Source organism: Takifugu flavidus, chromosome 19 (genome assembly GCF_003711565.1).
Source record: "Takifugu flavidus isolate HTHZ2018 chromosome 19, ASM371156v2, whole genome shotgun sequence".
NCBI classification, from domain to species: Eukaryota; Metazoa; Chordata; class Actinopteri; order Tetraodontiformes; family Tetraodontidae; genus Takifugu; species Takifugu flavidus.
Window position 1 is genome coordinate 6,907,070 of NC_079538.1, and position 22,697 is coordinate 6,929,766.

Sequence of the window (22,697 nt, forward strand, 5' to 3'; positions counted from 1 at the left end):
GGTGTCATTAAAACCAGCGATGGCGTTTAGATGCCCGTCACTGTCTCATGAGCGATGGCATCTGCACTCAGGTGAGGGAAAGATGTCCAACTCTGGTGAGGGAATGTCATATGCTTCTGCCTCTGCTGGAGGAAATGGAGAAACACATCACAGCGTTTTACCAATCACTGGAGCGGGCTGGTCGCATCACCTCTGCTGCCAGGGACCCAAACACCCAAATCTGGAGCCATCAAAAACAACAGTGGCAGGTGAGATATAACCATAATGTAATAAGCAGACTGAACACAACGATAATTGATACTATACATCTTTTATGAATGTTAATTACCTGCCCCATTTCAATGTAAGCTTATTTATTGGTATGTAAAATGAGGAGCATGTCAATATTTAATGTACCATCACTGAAACACGTTCTCTTTCTTTAAAAAAGGATTTGTTGAATCAACAGCAAGGCTGTAAACGCAGTCTTTCTGTGATTGAGAGGAATTACCACACGCTGCAGAAGGCGCTCTCCACGAGTAAGGTCTTCCGAAACCTCGACTTATTCCTGCTGCACAAGAGAGTGGCTGAGATCCAGAGTTCAGCAAAGGTTAGTGTTTAATTATACAAAAGCAAGCCATTGACCTCAATGCTGTTCTGTGATTGAAAACTACCCACGAGGCAGCTGTGCAGACGAGACTTGTGTGCATTACCCTTTTCCTTGCTATCAGATACAGAAAAATAGATAATATTTTTAAACAGTCATTACAACTGTCGGCTCTCACCCATGTCCACTTTCTCAGGCTTTGTTGAAGGAGGTTGGGGAATGGAGGAGGCATGAAGAGAGCAACAACTGCCTTAGGAGAAGATTTGAAGAATCAAAGCAAGAACTGGAGCAAGTGTTGCAGAGAGCTCAGAGCTGTCTGCAGGAGACTGGAGATGCTGAAGTCTTACTGAGAAAACACGGCGTAAGACAACAGCAGCTTTGCTCACGTGGTCATGAATTTAGCGTATATTGTTTTTCTTTTGTCGCCCAGACTTTTTGCACTTGTACATTTGTTTATTTGAGTAGTTTGGTTCACTTTCCACAAAAGAAATCAGCTCCGAGCTAATGGTTTCCTACTTTAATGCAGGATTTTTTCGACCAGCTGGACCACCGAGTGCTCAGTATGTTCTTGAAGTCGTGCGATGAACTGACTGACATCCTCCCTCAGGAGGAGCAACAGGGACTGCAAGACACTATCCGCAGGCTGCACAAACTCTGGAAGGTCAGGGGTTAACACGCTTAAACACTCTCACTAATTGTGTTTCCTCTCTGGAGGCCGACAGCTGATGCTGCAGTAATTTAGTTGGACTTTCTTAGTCTGCTTAGAATTAAACACGTCCAGTGTAACTCTAACATTCTCAGGGTTTACTGTAGAGTTTTAGTCAGTGATGAAAAACATCTGCTATATTGTCTTTCTCAGGATATCCAGGGTCAAGTTCCATCTCACATGCTGCGCCTGAAGGTGGAGTTGGAGCAAAATCGAGTGGCTGCGGTCATAGAAGATTGCAGAGCAGAGCTAGACAGAGAAATGAATGTTCTGTCTGACACCTGCACCAGTGAGCAAGTTATTCAAGAGCACAGGGTGAGATTTGGGTTTACTTCAAATGTACTAATTCATTATTCAAAATTTGAATTTTCTAAAGTTAGCATTTATTTGGTCTCCTGCCAGACATATTTCAGGGCTCATAATCCTCATGCTTTATGCGAGAAGGGCATTAGGAACATGGAGGAACTTTGCCTACAGTTGCCTGACAATGACCCAGCTCATCATACGTTGAACTCCACCAGAAGGGCTGTAGCTGAGGTTACAGAGCAAATCAGGAGCATTCACATCAAACTGAAACAGCATCCTGACAAATGGGAAGAATGGAATGAGAGGTAGCGGTTGACACAAACTGGATAAACTCAGGTGATTGTAATTGTCTTAACTCCATACTGAGAAGGTTTTCCTCCTTCTAGGTTCTGCAAACTGTCTGACTGGCTCTCGTCTCAGACAGCACAAGTGAGGCTGTTGAGAGAGGCGACTAAATATTTGAGCCATCAGGAGCAGGCTGACACCACTGTCCAGGTCAGCTAACACACGACATTTGGTGCTCTACTGTTTGTGTATTGATTCTCAAAAAAGTATTTATCAAATACTGCTCAATAGGTTAAATAAATCCACTGTTCCGCTATTTTGTGCTGCCAATTTTTCAGGAATTGTTAAAAAAAGCAATTAATATCAAACAGGACAACCTGTGGTGGCTTAAGAGTCGACTTGTTGAGCTATCTGATGTTAGCTCCGATTCAGAAGTCCAAAGGCAGCAAACAGCCTTGGCTAAACTCTCCGATGACTTGCAAACACTCTTTTCTTCACTCTGTCAGGTATTAAAATGGCACGCTAAATGCTTCATATGCATCTGCCTTCAGTGTTTACATTTTCTCTGCATCTGCCGTATTTCAGCATGAGGTGATCAAGGAGGAAGCTCACGATGAAATGGATGAACATCCGATGAAGACTGAGAAGACAAGATCCCAAATAATTCTAGATTCCAGGAAGGCGGAGGAGGCCAAGCAGCTTTATCTGTGTCACCAGGTTCGGCTTCATTTATTTAGTCTTTTAAGTGAGCTGTAAATCAGCCATAATTATGCTGTTGTAATCTCATCGAGGTTAATTGTTGCTGCTTATTAGTTTGTGTATTGAACCAATAACACTGCATGGAGGGAATTAAAGTGCTGTTTAGAAATAGGTTTTTATGTTCAGCATCTGGGGTCTTTCTGCCATCAGAAGGGCGAGGGAGCCCTCCGCTCATCTGAGCTGGACGATGCGTCCCGAGACACTGGCAGTGAATCTGGTGCAGAGGAGCACAGCCTGCAGGTAAACTGTGTCTGGGGTTTTCCCACATTAGCGAGCTAAATTTTGCGTGTGTTCACATATTCCCCCTTCATCATTCCTTTGCACATGCTAAACCTTAACCAGACATTGATCATTTGTCAATAAATGCATTTATACAATTGAGCCTTTAGGTCGAATTAAAATCAACATCCTTTATTCTCTAAAAAGATTAAATACTGAAGATGCAACAATGATTCCAAATAGAAATCTTTTAAATCATCTTAAACACATCAGGAAATACAGAATATGTGCTGCATATAATCAGCTAATTGCAGCATTTTTAATGGCACAACCACGTTTCTTTACATATAACGTCAATGTTATATTTGGAATAAATATATTTGGAAATCATCATCCTCATCAGCCTGCTCTTTCTTGTTTTTGCTCTTCTAATGGAAACCACGAAGTCCTGGAAACAGTTTGAATCAGACAGAGAATCAGTTTGGAGATTTATCACTAATATCAACAATGAGCTTCAAAGGAAACACACTTTCAGTTGCCTGGACATCCTAAAGTCTGAATTGGAGCAGAGCAAGGTGTGTGTAGGATGCGTGTTCACACTGACATAATGCTTTATATTTAGACATTACATTTATTTTCATCTTTCTCTGCTGCAGGAGTTTCTTATGAAGGCGGAGGTGTATTCGATCCAAGCGGACCTTCTTCTTGGAAAAGCTGCAGGGATTCAACCTGGCACCAAAAGTGACACTCTTACGCAACAGGCCCGGTCCACCAGAGAAGCAGTCACACAACTTCAAGACCGCCTTAACGAGCAGTATGTGTATTTTTGAAAAATACACATTGTATTTTTAAGCCAGCACAACATCGGTGGTTTGAACAGCAGTTCCACACTTCATTATGTTCTCATGTGTTTTGTAAAGTCCATCTGATATGTTTTACACAGTGTGCTGAATGTTCTTACAGCATTGTGGAGATGGAGCGGGTGTGTATGTGGTGGGAGCATTTCAGCAGTGAGTCAGAGGCCTTCTCTTTGTGGATCAATGAAAAAGAAAAAGAGCTGGAGGCGGTCAGCTCCACCTCATCCTTGGAGTCCCTGGACAAGCACATCAACACCGTGGAGGTGAGATCAATTTCTCATTCTTCCCACATATTCCACATGCCCGTGATTTTTTTTTTTCAGTCATGTGATGAATGCACACTGTACAGGCTTCACATATAACATATAAATCTTCCAAAATTCCCCTAAATATTAAATTTCCGCTTCATAATATCAAGTAAAATGTGCCAGATTTGCTGTGTGACAGGGACAGTTTCAGTTTTTCTTTAGGGCCAGAAGATTAAGATGAAGTAAGATGACATTTTAATCTATCTGCTAGGGGAAATTGCTGTAGAACCAACTACATCCAGGAACTTTAATCTTGACTTTCTAGAGCTCAGCTTTGTCAGTGTCATGGCTATATGGTGGCAGTAACAAAACAGTCTACAGAAATGCTTTTGTTTAGCAAGAAACAGTCGAATGACATATCGGGTATGATGAAGGTCATTATGTCATATGTGTGAGTCATATGTGTGAGTCATATGTGTGAGTATGTCTCGTATCTTTTGATTATTCTTTTGCTTTCGCTCTCCTACAGACTGTGGGGGACGGTTTAGGAAAAGGAAGGGCGGCTCTGGCCCACATGGAGTCCGACTGTGAAGCTCTGTTGAACTTTTTGACCCCTGGAAAGGCTGATCACATTCGTGCAAAACTGGCAGGGATGAGACTCCAATGGGAAGAGCTGAAGTTTAAACATGAGCGGATGGACAGGCGGCTCGGTCTGTCTGCATCGTACAGGGACACCGAGGACGCGTATGACCAGGTATTCAGAAGGGCATATTCGTAGTAGGCTGATGAATATTTCAGAATTTAAAGGTTTATTTTTATGAATCAGGTCAAAAAAACAATGGATCATCTTAAAGAGAAGCTGGATTGTCCCATTATGTACTGTATATCATCATCTGACACCTACAGAAACCTTCTGGATCACATGGTAAAGAACACAAACACATACCAGACTATACTCAAAAAACAGCAACTGAATAAAATTATTCTCTGAACATGTTCTTTTTAAATAGATAATCCTCATAAGTCCTTATTTATTAAATGTATTGTTCTTGTTACATTAGTATGTTTCTTACCTGTTAGTTTACTTGGGAGGCATTATTTTTATGTCATATAATGTATATGTTCTCTCCAGGAGGTCTACCAGGCTGTTGAACAGATCAACCCCAGGCTCAGTGCTCTGTCTTCACTCGTGAAGAGACACGAAGGGGGCCATCCGTTGGTGAAAGAGATCACTCAGCTCAAGACACAGCAGCAGGAGATGATGGGAAAGGTTAAAGAAAAGCAGTCAACACTAGAGAGCCTTGTAGCACTGTGGCAAAGGTAACTAGTGATATGAGCCCAATCTGCTTCAGAACATCGCAGGTTTGATTTATCATCCTTGACTAATACGGATCCTTTTCTTTGTTGCTATTCCACACTTCCAAAGTTGTTTACCCAACTAATATTCTGAATTATTATTGGTAGTAGTATTTGTATTTACATTACTGAAAATTGGACGAGTTCCTTTCCATATTAGCATCTATGTAGCCAGTAATTCTCGATAATTCTGCAGCTGCCTGCAGTTTATTTTGTAGTTGTGTCTTCCCTGGAGTTGACCTCATCTCCTCCCCCACAAGGATATTTATGAGGGATTACTCAGAGGGCTGGGCGCCCCAGCAAGATATGATTACCCTGTCAAAACCCTGTCACTGATAATGAAATTGTCTGATTTTACAGTATCTCTGTGTGTGTGTGTGTGTGTGTGTGTGTGTGTGTGTGTGTGTGTGTGTGTGTGTGTGTGTGTGTGTGTAGAATGTAGAATTTTAAATCAGCTTTTAGGCTTGATTCAGGACAGACTGGTGCTTCATAACTAATCTATCCGCAATCAATGTTTCTCCTTTTAGATTTGAAAAGGAGAGTTCGTCCATGAGGAGCTGGTTGGACAGGTGTGAGTCCGTCTGTTGTCCAGGCACAGACCTGCTGTCTGCAGACAAAATGAAGTTGAGAAATGAGCTACAAGTTGTACAGGTTGATATTTTTTTTCTTTAATTCCAGAAAGTATTTCCATGTTCTTACACGTTTTAATCTAGTTTACAATTATATTTGTACCAAGTAATGGCTTAACTTTTAATTAACTTGGCAGGAAATGCAGAGGGAGACCCCTTCCTTTGAGGCTCTCCTTCATGGTCTGATGAATCTTGGGGTCTGCCTCTACCCAACAGCACCTGAATCTCGTATCAGAGAGCTCCGAGACGACCTCACACAAATACAGGAAAGATGCGCATCTGTAAAGAACAGCATAAAACACAGGCAATTTATGTTCTATACATTACTGCATGGAAGTTCCATCTTTTTTTCCTTCCCTTTGATTGGTTGGTGTATTTTGTTGCTGCTCCGTCCGCCATTATCATGCCCTAACTACCTGTGACCTATTTTTGATACCCTATATAGAACTGTGATCTCTCATTTTTGTCATCTCCTCTTCCTTTAGACAAGCTCTGCTGGATCTCCATTTGTCACATTTAGAGCAGTTTGATCAAGCACTGCGGACTATGTCCCAATTCAGTGAAAACTTCCTGTCGAGCTTAAAGACATCTTCCCAGGTTGATGTAACTGATCTGGAGGCTGCGATCAATACGCTGATGGTCCGCTAATTGTTTTGTTCTTCTCCTGTAACCACATTGATATTGACTGATAATCTGGTTTTTATATCTTCTATATAATTAAAACATTTTGTTAACAGGAACATGAGATGCAACTAGAATCACATGCCCCCCTGTCAGAGACTGCACAGCAAATTGAGATGTTGTTGCTTTGTTCTTCAACCCTGGAGGCCCAACAGCAGATCCATAACTGGAGAGAGGCCTCTCAGCAGCCAGTCAGTGAATCTCATCGTCTCCTAAAGCTCCGTAAGGAGTGTCTGACCCAACTGAAGACTTTCCTTGAACAACATGGAACTGTAGCCACCGCAGTACGCCATCTCCACGAGTTAGCTGGAAGCAGAGGGAGCTGGGACAGCTCCAAGGCTGATGAGCTACATCGCAGGATAGGGGAAATCGCTACAGACCTGGCCCGACTTGAGGCTGATGCAGTTGGGATAGATGGGCAGCTGAGCAAAGCACACCTTCAACTCTCTGGGGACCTGAAAGATGTGAGCCATCCTCAGGAAAGAACATCGTGTTGGGGACAGGTTGTGGCTCTTACAGTAGCTTTGGAGGAGGTCCAAAGGTGTGTTGGCTGGAGGCAGAGTGAAGCGGACTGCATCAGAGCATTATGGAGCTCCTTTAGGGAGAAGAAGGACGAGGTGTTGAACATTTTGACAAAAATGGAGGAGGAAGCAACGCAAGCAGGCATCCAAGAAAGCTCTGAACAGGCCTTCCAAAACAGGTATGCATACAGCAACATGAAACTTCAAACTTATTTTGAACAGTGTAGTTTATACAGCATTTAAACGGTTTTTAATTACCTTCTGTTTGTACAGGATTTAATTTGAATTTTAAAATAGAAACCTAAACCTACTCTTTAAACCAAATGTACAGTACATGACATCAGTATGTGCAGATGGTAGAAGAACAAATGTATCTAAATACAAGCGCTTGGGAAAAATAAGATGTATTTAGCTAAAATGAGGTTATTAATCCACATTATATTTTCCATTCATTTCTTCCAGACTGCAATTTTTTGTCCAGCTGGAGGATGAGCTCCAGTCCCTGCAGCATTCCCTACGGTGGCTAGAGGAGAAGGGAAGCCAGCTGGCTCACAGAGACAGTGAGCTGGCTGCTGAGGCTCTTAGGGATGTAGCACTGGTAAACACAGCTTGGGAGATGGTGAAGACTCTGATCACCAATGGGTAAGGAGTGGGATGTGAGAGAGAGGAGTTTCACTTATTTACCAAATATGAATTATTGCATTTTGTATTTTGATAATCGTCAGGTGAAACATCTGATAACATTATTGTCTCTTTTCCTTTTTTGCTCACGCAGTCAGGAGCAAAGTAACATTGTGATAGAACTGCTTCACCAGTACACATACCTGAAAATGACCCTCAACACTGTTGTGGAAAGTGCTCTGAGTGTCGCTCACAACCTGCCTGACCACAACCACAATGCTCAGGAGGCTAAAAGGACTTTTGAAAGAGTTAGTGCCTTTGACATTAGTTTGAGCTCTTTTTTTGAGTACAATGCAACAACATTCTGTCTTTCTCTGCTGTATGTGCAGCATCACTCCCTCTAGTGGTGATAAGTTGTCATACGTTCTGCATCTTTCAGCACGAGGCTGTTCACACCGAGCTGAGAGAAAAGCAGGAAGATATGGACCAACTGATCAGCACAGTTGAAGACCTCCAGAGAGAGCTGGAGAAAGTTCCTAAATTTGAAGGATGTTTTAGCCAGAAAGACACTGAGGCACTAAGGAACCAGTGGCTAGAGGTGAGAAGTACATAATGAGAGATCATTTGGATCTTGAGCACATTTGTTTGAATAAATGCATAATATGTTTTCAACTTCCAGTGGCTGCGTGATTGAGCATGTAATCACTGTCCCAATCAATGAATGTTTCCTGCAGAATATATTTTCAGACCCAAGCAACATATTATAATGACCAAAAATAGTATGGCAAGATCTGAGGTGCTGTTTACTGTTAAAATTATCTGCACTATGCCACATGAGCTTGAGCTTCTTTTTCTAATGATAGTTACGTCTGCTTTTCCCCCCTTTTTTTTCTCAGTGGGATTTAGTTGGCTGTTCAGCTGTCACAACTGAGACAGAGATATAAACAAGTCTAGACACGTTGTGTAGCTTTCTTTTTTGCTCTCTCTTATGTCTCATCCCTGCATCTGTCAAACCAATTAAGTGGCTTCCCTTCCGTCTCAGAAAATCATGCCATCCATTGTTACAAGAAAAACAAAGCATGAATACGGTGGCTATTATTCTGAATCGTTCCTGATTCTGCAGGCCTCGGAGAGAATACAAACCAACACTGAGAGACTGGAATATTGTGTAGTCCTTTGGGATGACCTCAAGTCCATGGAGCAAGACATTAACCAGTGGACCTCCAGTTCTATTGCTGAGCTCACCAACAGTGTCACAAATCTGAATGATAAAGACAGGACACAAGCGCTTCTTGCCACCTTTCAGGTATGACTATATGTGTAGTGTCAATGATGATCGTGATTTAGTGTTTCTTTTGGGTGCCTTTTAATGCAATGTCATGGACTTTAATCTCCAGGCTGAGATGGACAAAAGAGAACAGAGCCTGGATGTCCTTCAAGACAGAGTGATGAAGGTGAAAGAGTGTGCCAAACTACAGAAAACTCCCTTACAAATGCAGGTGAGTGCAATTAAAAGAGTAATCTGAATAAATCTGTCATAACTAAAGCAAAATATTTTCCATTGCTTGTTGCATGCACCAAATGAATGGAGCCCCAGATCACCTTGATCATGTCATTGTTCGAAATGTCTTCATTAGGTCCTGGAATCAGACCTGAGAATGAAAATGGCCCATGCACAGGAGGTCTACAACCAGGCTAAATACACTTTGACCTACTTCTGTTTCAAGAAACAGCGGCTGGAAGACCTCTTGTCTCAAATGACTGAGCGTCTAAAGGCAGTTGAGGGTTCATTATCTGACCTCACCGGTGCCACATCGCACGGCGACATTGCTACACTTAAGGTGTGACATATTATTAATACTTTCAGCGTCTCATAATTCATTCAGCCACACATTTTTCCACAGTTTTTCACTGTAAGTAAGATAGAAACAGAAAATAACAATATACATATGAAATATGGATTCTCGATACAGGTGCGCCCAAAATCAGATAAACCCTGACCTTGAGGAGCACTCAAATTATTCAAATGCATATTACCCAATTGATTGTTTCTGCTGATTTATGACACTTTCCCTCTCTGCATCATAACATCATCCTTTTAAGTCAAGCTCTGGAACCCACCCTCAAGGGGATTCAGCAGCCGTCACATGATTTACTCTTCCCTTCTTCACGTACAGTCTTTCCATTGCTTTCCAGGACCTGCAGGGCATCGTGCAGCAGCAGAGGGCAGACATAGAGGCTGCTAGAGATGCGCTCACTGCCCTGTGCAGGTCTCATCCCTCGCAGGAGCTGGCAGACCTTTCCTCTGAGCTCACCTCCATCGCCAAGAGAACAGAAGCTGTCGCTCAGTGCTGCGTCAGAACAAAGAGCGACCTACAGGATGGATTACAACTTCACTTCAATGGTAAGAAATGTGAATGTTGATCGTACTTCGGATTCTGTGCCATTTACTAAGGTAGATGGTTTAAGATTTGTGTCGTACCCATGTTGACTGGAACACATGAAGTCAGTCATCGCCACTGTTGCTTCTTCCCTCCTAAGAAAAAAAGAGAACATTTCAAAAGCACTTACCATTCCATAATCGCCCACTTAAATTGTGCGCAGCAACAGGATGAAGTATAATTTGTTCATTTTAGCTGTTGGAGCAGACTTAGCCTCAATTATCCTACGTTTATTCCATGAACACACTTTTTCCACCAACTACAACCAACACTCCGTTGAAACACACGGTCTGGTACGCTGACACACAGGCTCAGTTCAGACACACACCTGTGCCTCGGAAAGTGATGTTGTTCTTGTCACAGCTGCTCTCATGGGAGTCATTTTGGGCTTTGTTGGCAAGGCAACCTGACAGTGCACAGCATGGACACACCCACTCCCTCCATCTGGATTAACATCTCTGGCACTCCTACTTCCATCTCTGCTACTTCGAAATGTCCTTTAGCATATGCCATATCATAAGCTAAGGTTAATGTTTTTTTTCCTCATAACAGAGCTTGTCCAAGGCTTCAATTCCTGGCTCGCGAATCTAAAGTCCACTCAGACAGAATGTTCTAATCAGTTAGGAGATGTTCCTATCCTTGAAGCCAGATTGCAACGGCTTAAGGTACTACATATTATGTTTTTATTCTGTGTTTCAAAATGGACATTTTAAAAATTGTCAATAACATTGTTGAAGGATTGATTGTGGTAGGTAAACCTCTAAGTTTTTATTAATATTGTCTTACTCCTACAACCAAGATGTCGGTGGAGGAGACATCAGAAGGCGAGGAACGTCTCTCTCTGCTCTGTGAGGAAGCCAAAAAGCTCCAGCTCCACTTGCCCAAAGCTTCAGTACCACAAATTCAGGATCATCTGTCTTCATGTCAGAGAGAGTGGGAGAACTTTCTGCACAGCTGTTCTCAGAACCAGCGGGAGTTAAATGAGAGTATTGACCTTCTGAAAAAGTAAGTTCTTCTTCTTTTTGCCATATGTGCATCTAAATGAGTGAATGAAACCTTCCCTCTCTTTCCAAGTTTAAATGGTTGTGTGGAGGATATTAGAAACTGGCTACACCAGACGGAGCTCAGTCTCAGGAAAGAACAGAGTCTTGGAGCTGAGAGCCAGCAAGGAGCTTCAGATGCAGCAGAACAGCTGGAGAGGCTAGAAAACCTTCATAAGGAACTGCTTGATAAAAGGTTTGTTTATTTTGGAATATGATATAAATATATGTGTGATAGAAAGAAAAGCAAGATATTCTAAATTCAAATGTAGAAAATTCAATCAATAGTATATATATAGATATATGTATGATTTTCCCTTTTTTCCCCATAAGGCGCTCAATTGAGGGTATCTGCCAAGAGGCCCAGTCTCTGTCTGAAGGAGGCAGGGGGTCAGGAGAAGAGGTCAAAGTAACAAGCCAACTTCAGCTGGAGCACCAGGCCTTGCTGAAAACAGCAAGAGAGAGACTTTACATATGCCAAGAGAGCCAAGCCCTTGGAGAGACCCTCCAAGGGTTTTGGTCATGGCTAGAAGAGATCCAGGAGAGGCTTGGAACGGTGGACAGCACAATGGGGACCAAAGAGCAGTTAGAGCAGAGACTGGAGACTGTTCAGGTGAAAAGATGGCTTTGGAATGTACCACATTTATTGTGTTTACACGATATGTTTGCATGATATGGACTATGCAGTGATTATTTGTTTTTTATTCATATTTGGAAATGTATTTGCTAATATACATATATTTAATTCATCATTGGCTTGAGTCTCAAGCTTTTAGGATTTTTTGTCCCTGTATGCTTTAATTCAACTATTGTCCCTGTAGTGAACACAAGATGGGGCTCTTTACTTGAGGGAGCAAACTATTTTAACCGTTTAAAAATAGATTTTGTTGTAATCCTGTTCTGTTTGCACAGGACATCCTGCTTTTGAAGGGGGAGGGAGAGGTCAAACTGAATATGGTGATGGGTAAGGGTGAATTAGCCCTGCGGAGCTATGGAGCAACTGGCCAGGAAGTAGTGCGCTCTCAGCTACAAGAAGTAGACGATGCATGGGCCACACTGCTGGTAGCTGCCATGAGCTGCCATAGGTAGACTCACCTTGTTCTATTATATTTGATATAATCCTAGTCTGTTGCTAACGTTCTGTAACAATTTTATCATCAATGTGACAAACATAAAACTGAACACATCCAATTAAACCTAACGGTCTTGTTAATACATTTTATTTTGAATACCTGCCATTCCTTTTTGAGAAATTGTTCCTTTTGTTGGCACAGGTAAGAGTCACCATGATAAATTGATTCCATAATGCCATCAATTTCCATTAGGTTAAATGGCCTAATGAGAAGTATTTGTCTCATTTTGCAACTGCAGTTGGAGTGTGTGTGTGTGTGTGTGTGTGTGTGTGTGTGTGTGTGTGTGTGTGTGTGTGTGTGTGTGTGTGTGTGTGCGTGTGCTTAATCGAGCAATTACGCCCCTTACCCCCCCAAAAAAAAGATCTCTTAGGGGACTAAGTGGTGGATGGCAAACAGTGGGTTGCCCATGAGGTATTTAGGTTTTAAAGGGGAAGATGGGGAGGGGGGTGCAGGTGAAACGGAGTGTGCTTGTGAGCGTGTTGGCAGGTGGTGAGCAGAACTGTGGATGTTTATTTTTTTCAGTGTGTTTGAAGACCCCAATTAAAGAAGATAAAGGCATTTAGACAATTATTACAGATCAATAATGTTCATTGACTAAATCATTGAAATGTATAATGTGCATCAATATGCATTATCTCCTGTCTGTCTCTGCATTACATTTCACATTTCATTTTTTGTTACAGACAATAGTTCCGGCATTTTTTGAGCTGTAATATGTGTGTTTATTATGCATTTTATAGGCAACATATCATGTGCCAGATTATCATATGTATATTGTAAAATAAATGTATCGTTTCCTTTTTCTAACCTTCCTGCAGTCGTTTGGAGTGGACGGTCTCCCAGTGGGGTTCATTCCTGCACAGCGCCGCCCAGCTGAGATGCTGGATGGAGGCTGTAGGGAGGGAGGTGCGCACTCCCCTCACTCCCCAGCCAGGGCCAAGGGAAAAGGCATCCCAGTTAGAGAGACTCCGCGCCCTGCTGAGCGACCTGGAGGACCACCAAGTGCCATTGTCGAGTTTGGAAGAAAAGGCCAGAGAATTGTTCAAAAAAACGGGCGATACGAGTTTTAACCAGGGTGCACGCTCCCAGCTGCAGGTGCAGTTCGATAACCTGACATCCATGGTGGAGGTATGATGTGAAAACACATTTTCTTTAATAAGAAACATTTCAGTACGGCAGCATCACTTCATTTTATGGTTGCAATTTACTGAATAAGTGGATTGCTTCTTTCTTAATTTTGCTTCTTCAGGAACGGGTTCATTTAGCACAGGCTGTGGTGTTGGAACACCAGCAGTACCTGGAGGCCGTAAAGGAACTCACTGACTGGCTGATGACTGCGGGAGAGGAGCTCCAGTCCTGGTCTGACGCATCCGGAGATTCTATCTCCGTCAGAAAAAAGCTGACAGAAGTGAGGGTAAGGCAGGATGTCAACCTTCAAAAAAGCTTCCTTTGCTCTTATTATCTTCACTTTTGTCAGGATTTGATGATTGGATAATAAGATATACAATCGTTGCTCCATTATTTGATTGCTTTTGCAATTATGTCATGAGTTGAATATCAATTCTGCCTGTTAACTTTTAATCAGACATGTCCACACATGCTCATTTACACAATTCTAGAATCCTCAGTCTATAACAACTTAAATGGAAAAATTTAAATTATTCATGCTTGTTTTCATTCTTTTCCTTGACTTCCTTCTTTTTGAAGCATAGGTATGATTTCATTGCCAAGGTGTAATTACTGTAAAACAAGGTGACTTTACACGTCATTTGGAAAACTTTTGGGGTGAAAGTGTTATGCGTTGTCTGTTCCTAAAATAAGTGATGGCTGAATTTTCAGAGCATATTATAAACACCTGCAGTGAAGCAAAACAAGCTTGATTAGGATCTTACTGTGTTGCTGTATAATGACCCAATATTGCTATTGCGCCAGTAAAATTTTAATGATTTGTTTACAGTGGAAAACAGATCAGACAGTGGGAAGCATATTTATGTTTTGTTCAGTAAATCTGCACTTATAACGCAGAGAGAGCGTGTTGAGTGATTTAAATTCAGGTTTCACTCTTGGATCCCAATTATCACTTGAACGGGCATTTGAAGAGCTATTATTTGTTGTGTACGCAAGCTTATTTCACCACTTCCATTTCCCTTTTGTGGACTCAAGGTTAATGTTCATTTCCTACTCACAGACAATAAAAGATCCAGATGCCTTTTTTTCTCTCATTTCACTGATATCTCAGCACATTTCAAGTGTTTGCTTGTGCTTTTCTACATAAGGTGAGAGATGGAGGGTTACAGGAATAAACATGGAGGACAAAATGTGTCCTCCTGAGATCATTCAAAGATAAAGGGACATCTGTATTGATTGTGCAATGAAGACAGAGAAAATTTTAGCTTTAAAATCAAGCAGCAATCAGCCTTAAATAGATTAGCCTGTGAAGAGGTTGTGGTTTCCTCACCCACAGTCTCTGTAGCAACTTTACCTTCCCCCCCACGTATCATTTCAGGAGTGCGTGGAGAGTCGGCTACTGGAGGGTCGAGAGCGTTTCAGCCGGGTGCGTAAGAGCGCAGCCTCCACAGCAGAACACACTGCAGCTGGTGGCTGCGAAGCCATTGACCGGCAACTGGGGGCGCTATCCCAGGCTCTGGAGCAGTGGGAGGGGGCAGCCCTCAGGGCCAGAGATGGTCTTGAGGTGGCCCTGGCTGCTGCTGAGACATCAGAAGAAGAATATAAACGCCTGACTGTGCAACTGGAGGACGAGCTAAAAGAACTGGAGGGACGGCTGAAATGGTGGAGCCAGGAGTTGATTAAAGCTGAAGGTTGGAGTAATGGCGAGGAAGCAGTCAAGGGATGGCAGCTGGCTAAGGTATAATAGCGTGAAATTTTGAATGAATAAATACTTTCTTTTTTTTTAAAGTCAGTGTCTAATACAGTTGCTGCTCATCAACCCACCATAGTTGGTTTAATTTTTAAAAAAAAAAAAAAATAAAACTTCAATTCAGCTGGATTTTGAGTCGACTAACAGTGATGTGTAAAAAAAACCAGACAGTAGTTAATCTGTGGTACACACACAGATACATCCTCTGCATTTAGCTATGCCTTTTCTGTCAGTAATTATCCATTATATTTGTAAATCCTTAAAACCGATTAGTTTCTAAATCAGCTTTACTGGAATGACAAAGCAGTGACAGCTACAATCCCATCAGTTTCTCTTGTTTTCTCATTCTGTCTTCCCCTTCTGTCCCCTCTACCCCTCAGTCTTTTGTTTGATTTCCATTATTTTCCACAATCTCTTCCCTGCAAACATCTCCCATCTCCTTCGCTCTCCCCTGTCTTTACTTGACTTGCCTGAACTGAAATGGTGTCTTTGTCAGCTGCTGTAGGTTTCTGACCTCAACAGGATGTTTATGGCTTGACAGCTTCCCTGCACAGTCCTTGCATGGACAAGGATATATTTTTCCCGGGCTTCTTTACCCATGCGTTTCTGAGGCTTTTTTTAAAAATATTTCTTGGGCTAGGAATAAAAGAGGAGGAGTCTCATTTCTGTTCCGCTTTTCCCTCTCCTCCTCCAGCCTGTTTCCCTTCTCCTGTGTTGTTTTCGTTACATGGTCGTTTGAGCGCTCGTTTGAACCGGTGCTGCATCTGTGAGGGCTGACAGCTGAATTCCACTGGGAGAGAGCGTGAGAGAGTGAGAGGGAGGAAAAATCTGTGAGAGGGACCGTCTGCAAGGAGTGGGAGGAGGGACAGAGCGAGAGCAGAGAGGAGGGAAGAGAAAGTAGTAGAAGGCTGGGAGGGGAGAAGAGAGCAGCGGGTCTGTGCAAGCAGGGAGAGAGGGAGGAGCGTTTATTGGTAATATGTCAGAGTGAGTGGGTGAGAGTCAGAGAGAAAAGGCTAGTACATATTTAATGGGGCAGGGTTGCATGAGTTTGAGTCCAGAGTATGAAGCACACGGAGAAGAGCGGGAAAACAGTATCCACATCGCCTTCCTGACATACTCCATGAGGAACAGGCATGCTATTGTACAGGCTTTACTGTGAGTAGTGTGTGTGTGTGTGTGTGTGTGTGTGTTCGTGTGTGTTTAAGACAGCGTGTCTGTTGGGCAGAAATGACCGAGCCATGGTGTGAATTATAATGCCAGTGCAGTTTCTGATGGTGTCATCCTTATCTATGTGACGCTCCGCTGTCCTGCTCAGAGGCACACTTTGAGCCAGCTGGTTTCTATTTTGTGTTGTTTAGGACATTCTGGAGGGCTTGCACAGCGCCGAGCCGATGGCGGAGAAGTTGAAAGGCCAACTGAACAACCTGGTGCAATTTTCCAGAGATGTGAGTCCACAATCGGAGAAGGTTACTGCGCTCATCAAACAGCACAACAGGTGAGAGTCTGTCTACTTTAACAAGCGGAGTACGCTGATAAAACGCTTCAATATTATATAATATAAATAACATCATTGATGTCATTGGAATTGGCAGATTTCTGTCATGATCAGTAGGTTTTATTCTCGAATTTTTTGCTCAGTTGAATAATTAAGCAACCATGCCATCATTTATTTGTTGTATTTTGTTGAAAAATGAATTAGGTCCAAATATCTTTAACAGATTTATTCTTATTTTTAATACTGTATGATATATATATATTACTATTACTATTATAGTGTGTGTATGTATATGTATATAGTATATAAAAAGGTGTGTATGTGTGTGTCAGAAGAAAGCGTACATGACAAGGAGCACCTCAGCCACCAGTTGCTATGCAACATTTAACTGGATCCCCATCGCCACTGTCTGTTTACTGTTTTTTTTAAATTTCTTGTTAGCTTTCATATAATCCAGAGTTACAGTTTCTATGTTTTGAGGGTCATGAAGTGCAATTAAATTGTTGAAAATAGCTGTCAATTAGGTGCTTATTTGTGCAGACATCACTTTTTCAATAAAATAAAATAGTGTATACAAAAGCGTGCCAGTTCAAATGTAGAATATGGTCAACTGTACATGCATAGAAATTAAGGTTTTTACCAGAAATAACTGTAATTTTGACCTAGTCAGTGTGAGCTAGTATAAATATGAGTAACTGACAGAATGTTGGGATAGTGCAGATAAATAGCTAAGGCTACTGAGTGGGGGGAAAAGTTATTTTTCAGGCTACCAATAGATTTTCACATGTGTTCCCGTTTTACCTTTAGAACCCTGGAAAGAACAGTGTTACAACAGAGTCACAGCACTGGAGACTAAAGGTCTATTCACACTGAACGTGGCAAGCGCAGAACTGCGCCCCCATTCATTGTGTATGTGGAACCACCACGCAGAGAGCGGCAGGCGCCCCTGTTGGGGCTGCACCAGGCTGCGCCCTACCCTGCGTTTTACCGCGTTTGTTGTGAATAGGCCTGTAGGCCCCCGTCCTCTGTGCAGCACTCTTTCTCTGTCACAGCAGAAAAAATGCTTCTCTTGCCCGAGTTATTTTTCATCACCCTTGTGGCATCGTTAATCCTCACGTTTAATATATTCACACACACGTGTGACCATGTCAGTAGAAGGTAATTTGCGTTTTTCCCCTTTTGTCAACTCCCTCTTCAGCCATTAACCCTCATTTAAACAAGAGCACACATTGTTTTCTCGCTGTCACCGGTTCTCACATTCTCCCGCATTTAACCTTGACCATCTGGCCAAAGACAGTGGGAATCTGTCTGAATAAAACCCAAGGACGTTCTCCTCCTCATCATATTTACCGCCACTACCAACATTCATTAACATTTGCTGAAGCTGACATATCTGTACCCTCTCGTCTGTGCCTGACTTTACCAAGCATGGATATTGTCGAAAGTGAAGATAATCTCACAATAGTTGACTTCTAAGATAATATACAATAATGTTTGTCATCTAGAAATTTGCTTTATTTTCTGTATATACAATAATTTAGTTAAGAATTTTAAATTGTAGCCACCCTTTGCAGGCTGAATTATCCATATTCCCTTTTTTAGCTCTTCAATCTGTCATTGCTCCTTCCCTTCAATTTGCCACCCCTGTGAACTCTTGCCCCCCACTCATATGTTGCCACTCAGCCCCCAACCCACGCGGCAGCCCTTCCCACCATCCCCCACTCATTCCTTCCACTTCACCCATTTTGCCATGCGTCCACCTGCCCATTTATCATGTCATTCTTTGGCTTTTCTCATCCATAATGTGAGGATGGTGTATGCTGTAGCTGCTCAAGTATTTCTGTCTTCATTTATCTCCTGTAACATCTCTGTTTCTGCAGTCTCAGCCTTCGGGCATCCCGGGAGTGTCAGAATAAGGAGCGTTTGTTGGAGCAGAGGTTCCGCGCAGCCCTGAGAGATTTCCAGCAGTGGTTGGTCAATGCCAAAATCAGCACTGCCAAATGCTTCGACGTGCCACAAAATGTAGCAGAGGCCTCAAACGCTCTGCAGAGGATCCAGGTAAAAGATTATTATTTTTTCTTTTTGTCATGGGAGTTTGAGATGGCACGTTTTTTGATAACATATGCAAATTCCAGCCCAACGCCTTTATTACTGCTTGTAATATTGCCTGTCATTTGCACACCAGGCAGTTATCCCAGGACAGAAACAGCACCAGAAAGAACCAGAGAACAATTTTGACTGATTCATATTTTTGGGATTATTAAGCAACATACAGAGGTATTGCCTGAACTGCACAGAATATTACTTTAGTTTAGTCTTTTGAGGAGAATCTTGTTAATATCTTTGGTATATTACAGCAGGGGTTATTTTAGAGTAAATAACAGTTGTTGGTGCAATTCATTGAGGCCACTAGAAATTCAATGCAAAACTTTATAATTATTGAAGAATCAATTCACTTTCAGCTGATGATTGCACAGGAGCACGTCTATATCGACATGCTCACTATTGTGTATCCTCTGTTGGGCATGACGGTCTGCCATAACCCATGTAAGCAAATCAGCACAGAGCATCACAGTGGGGTCTCTGCGTCATGCTCTTCAAAATATTCCTGCGTCTATGTTTAAAAAGCGTCCTCTGGCAGGTGAAGAAGCCAGCGGGCGTAACTGTGTGGCAGCATTTCTACAACACCACAGGCCCTGACCAAGTGTCAGGTGCTTGTTGGGTAATTCAGACAACCCAGACACCCACATCCCTGAACCAGGCGGTTAATTGCCACCCTCTCTTCTGGACGTATCCACCATTGTGTTTCCTCTACTAAGGAATCATCAGGATTGCTGGGTTCAAATAGAAATAATGACAGTTTAACCTGAAAGGAGAGTCAACAATCTTTCTATAAAAACATGCCGGAAAGTGAAGAGCAGTATAGAGCCCGTCATGTTTTATTAAATATTGACTGGGTGAGAAATGTGGAACAATGTTTCCACATGGCTGACCTCCAGGAGGGACACAGAGAACAGGGGTGGGGCGAAAGCCATTGTGTTACACTTAATTGGTGGTATACGGTTACATCAGCAGGGAAAGGATGGTACGGAGTGGGAGAGAAAAGAGACGTAAAATAAAAAGATTCATGATAAAAGGCATGAAAAGACAGACTGTGTGTATGTGGGTGTGTGTGTACTGCACCAAACTCTGCGCGAGTGTATACTGTGTGCACAAGGAGGGTAAAGCTGCAGTGTGTGTAAGAGATGCGCTGAATGCACAGATGGTGGAGCCCTGCCTGCTGTGTTACTGTCATCGCTTCATGTCTGGAGAAGGTGTGTGTGTGTGTGTGTGTGTGTGTGTGTGTGTGTGCCTGTGTGTGTGCGTGTCATGAAGAAACCAAGACAAAATGCTTCTCTCCCATTTCTTCATTAATCTGCTTTGGTCAGACACCTCCTCTCTGTGCATTTACAATCAACAATTACTTTAAATACCTTAAACATTATAATAAAAAGAAACTTGGACCCTCCACAAAAACACGCAGAGAACTGCCATTTAATGTACATCAGAGAGCCATCCGCCGTTACAACGCACGCAAAATATGAAATTAAGTTGTGCATTGATGGATTCTTTCCATTTATTTTGCTTTTTCACTCCTTGCCTTTGTTTGTGTGTAGAATAGTAAATGGATCCTTTGTCTGTGTATCCCCACAGGAGTTCTTGAGTGACAGGGAGCATGGCCAGGCCAGGCTGAGTACAGTGAGAGCCAGTGGGGAATTGCTGATCCTTGTGGTGTCCAAAGACAGAGTGGAGGGAATCAAGGCCAAGGTGACAAATGCCAGGGAAGACTGGAAGAGCCTGATGAATAACTTGCAGATGCGGGAGGATGCACTCAAGGTTGGCTCACATTTGGTTCTCTCTGCGGATGCTTCTCTCTTAGACTTTAATATTGAGATATTTACCGTAATGGATTCTGTCTATATTGAGGAAATGGGATGTATCTGACAATTCCATTGATGTTTTTGTTGGGTTTTTTTTATTACAGAACCTACAGTCCCAGATGACAGAGTTTGAGGCCAGTGCTGAGCCTCTGCAAGAGTGGCTGAACACTACAGAGGTCAGAGTTCAGGAGAGCAGTGTGCGACTGCACGACCTTCCAGCCAAGAAACAAGAGCTCAACAAACTGCAGGTATGATTAAACCCAAAGTTTTAGACCAATCCCAATTGTTTCAATGTCACTGCTATGCATCATGCGATATCTCACAACTGTAAACTAACAGCGTGTTACTATTTCACCATTGCATGAAAATGAATAGGTGTCCCAATGAAATTAAATAGTCAGAGCTCTGCATCAGATAAGGAACAATCTCAGATTGGCTGGAAAAATAGGTGGACCTAATTACATTTGTCGATCAGCACTGGATCAAAACTGGGCAACGCCTTAACACAATAGTCAGAAGAAGAAAAAAAAAATCCAGAAATCTAATTAATTCTTCTGTCACAGCTAAAATGCTGGGTTGCTAAAAGACCAGGATGTGATAACAGCCTCTATCTCGTCTGCGAAGACAAAAAAAAGAAAAGAGGGACGAGACGTTAAAAAGATAAAACAGGCAGGAGAGGAAAAACATATCAAACCCATCTCAAAGCTGTGCTCCTATCGTTGTTGCTATTTTTGTATTTACTCCGGCACTTCTACATTTCGCCTTTGTCTGGCCCTGCAAGCAATTAGATTTCCTCCCTCAGCACCTGAAGAATAATACAATCCATGCAGGCTTCAGTGTCTGAACCTGTGTTGGCAAAATCCTCTTTGCCTTTTCACATGTAGCACAACCCCCCACCCCCACCCCTGCAAGGATTTTATCAGGGATCTTTTGTCTTAGTGAATAAGTGTTCTTTGTTAAAATAAGAACATCAAGGGAAATACTGCTGGAGTTGTATTTTACGATGTTCTTTAGCCGTGTCTTGTATTTGAATGTTCTCCAGTTAACTCATCTGTCCTGTAACACATTAACCCACCTGTGTGTTTCTCCTCCATGCCCTTCTCATTTTCCTTTTTCTGGCTGCACTTTCACACGACCTCTCCAATCATTTTCCTTCAATCATTTGCTCGCCCGCTCCCTGTTGCCTTATCATTCTTACCTCCACATTCATCCTCCACCTGCTTGGTACTGGTCCAGTGTGTACTGGAGGAAGTGGCTAGTCGGGAGGCAGAACTGGGCAGACTAAGGGAAAAAGCTCATCATCTCTGGGAGGGACAAGCAGCCGGCAAGGGCTTCGTCCACCGTGTATCACAACTGTCTGCACAGTACTTAGCCCTCAGCAACTTAACCAAGGTAATACTTTTTCCATCCCGTAGCGCAGCCGCAATCCTGGTCCGCCTAATTTCTACTGTGTTTCTGCCTGTGAAATACTGCAACGTCCTAAAATTTGTCTCACTTGATTGCATTCCCAGTTTCACGTAAACACTTCAGAACCCTTTGTCCTGCCACGTTGTTCACTCCTGCCGTGTTGTTCACATGTCATGCAATATTCGCCAGTAGCACAGCTGTCATGTTTCCTGCTTGAGAATAATACCGCACCTTTGAAAGGCACAGTGTCTACAATCAGTTCCCTCAGCATGGTAATTTGTCCAAATTTCAAAAGGTCCTTGCTTTTTGAGTCTATTTGCCATATAATAGTCCAAGGGCGAAAGCTTACCTTTGATTCAATGAGGCACTTCTGAAATGTCAGATATGTGTGAGTGCACAAGAAGTTGACCTTTCCGATGGTCTCATTAGATTGATCACACTTTTGATTAATTTGATGTAGTATTAAAAAAAAAAAAAAAGTCACTGAACCCGAAACGCTGCTCCTTTTCCTCGGGAAAATCAAAGTGCCCCAACAATGATGAATGATGATTATTTGCTTTGCCAGCTAGCTAGTGAGGAGCTATTTTTAGATCTCCTGCCTTGCCAGAC

At 42.5% G+C, this 22,697-nt stretch overlaps 1 protein-coding gene and 1 long non-coding RNA gene across 5 annotated transcripts in view; one reads left to right on the forward strand and one right to left on the reverse strand.

Annotated features, from left to right (window-relative positions):
• The window catches only part of syne1a (spectrin repeat containing, nuclear envelope 1a), a 91,059-nt gene that overhangs the window by 23,201 nt on the left and 45,161 nt on the right, over positions 1-22,697 (forward strand). Inside the window, exons 21-60 of one of the 2 annotated variants that reach the window (XM_057016973.1) lie at positions 72-248; positions 431-589; positions 783-947; positions 1,113-1,247; positions 1,446-1,607; positions 1,695-1,903; positions 1,985-2,093; positions 2,222-2,389; positions 2,469-2,600; positions 2,793-2,882; positions 3,308-3,436; positions 3,518-3,675; positions 3,825-3,981; positions 4,496-4,720; positions 4,793-4,891; positions 5,099-5,286; positions 5,850-5,973; positions 6,089-6,255; positions 6,437-6,590; positions 6,689-7,332; positions 7,616-7,795; positions 7,929-8,082; positions 8,214-8,372; positions 8,898-9,080; positions 9,172-9,273; positions 9,412-9,615; positions 9,971-10,178; positions 10,768-10,880; positions 11,015-11,220; positions 11,290-11,451; positions 11,589-11,868; positions 12,168-12,340; positions 13,207-13,516; positions 13,638-13,802; positions 14,895-15,254; positions 16,625-16,761; positions 18,642-18,819; positions 20,455-20,637; positions 20,786-20,929; positions 21,918-22,073. In XM_057016973.1, the coding sequence (XP_056872953.1) occupies positions 72-248; positions 431-589; positions 783-947; positions 1,113-1,247; positions 1,446-1,607; positions 1,695-1,903; positions 1,985-2,093; positions 2,222-2,389; positions 2,469-2,600; positions 2,793-2,882; positions 3,308-3,436; positions 3,518-3,675; positions 3,825-3,981; positions 4,496-4,720; positions 4,793-4,891; positions 5,099-5,286; positions 5,850-5,973; positions 6,089-6,255; positions 6,437-6,590; positions 6,689-7,332; positions 7,616-7,795; positions 7,929-8,082; positions 8,214-8,372; positions 8,898-9,080; positions 9,172-9,273; positions 9,412-9,615; positions 9,971-10,178; positions 10,768-10,880; positions 11,015-11,220; positions 11,290-11,451; positions 11,589-11,868; positions 12,168-12,340; positions 13,207-13,516; positions 13,638-13,802; positions 14,895-15,254; positions 16,625-16,761; positions 18,642-18,819; positions 20,455-20,637; positions 20,786-20,929; positions 21,918-22,073 (7,308 nt within the window). Of the gene's footprint in view, positions 1-71; positions 249-430; positions 590-782; positions 948-1,112; positions 1,248-1,445; positions 1,608-1,694; positions 1,904-1,984; positions 2,094-2,221; positions 2,390-2,468; positions 2,601-2,792; positions 2,883-3,307; positions 3,437-3,517; positions 3,676-3,824; positions 3,982-4,495; positions 4,721-4,792; positions 4,892-5,098; positions 5,287-5,849; positions 5,974-6,088; positions 6,256-6,432; positions 6,591-6,688; positions 7,333-7,615; positions 7,796-7,928; positions 8,083-8,213; positions 8,373-8,897; positions 9,081-9,171; positions 9,274-9,411; positions 9,616-9,970; positions 10,179-10,767; positions 10,881-11,014; positions 11,221-11,289; positions 11,452-11,588; positions 11,869-12,167; positions 12,341-13,206; positions 13,517-13,637; positions 13,803-14,894; positions 15,255-16,624; positions 16,762-18,641; positions 18,820-20,454; positions 20,638-20,785; positions 20,930-21,917; positions 22,074-22,697 lie in introns of those variants that run through there. The other variant, XM_057016972.1, reaches the window with a different exon arrangement.
• LOC130516149 (uncharacterized) lies at positions 2,772-10,535 on the reverse strand. Of its 3 annotated transcripts, XR_008947371.1 has the most exons (5): positions 10,257-10,535; positions 9,896-10,147; positions 6,071-6,230; positions 5,040-5,929; positions 2,772-3,309 (listed from the first exon to the last, which is right to left on the reverse strand). It is a non-coding gene; the product is annotated as an uncharacterized LOC130516149 (long non-coding RNA). The 3 variants fall into 3 exon arrangements; XR_008947370.1 differs by lacking the exons at positions 2,772-3,309; positions 5,040-5,929 and having other exon boundaries at positions 5,966-6,230; XR_008947372.1 differs by lacking the exons at positions 2,772-3,309; positions 5,040-5,929; positions 6,071-6,230 and adding an exon at positions 7,127-7,227.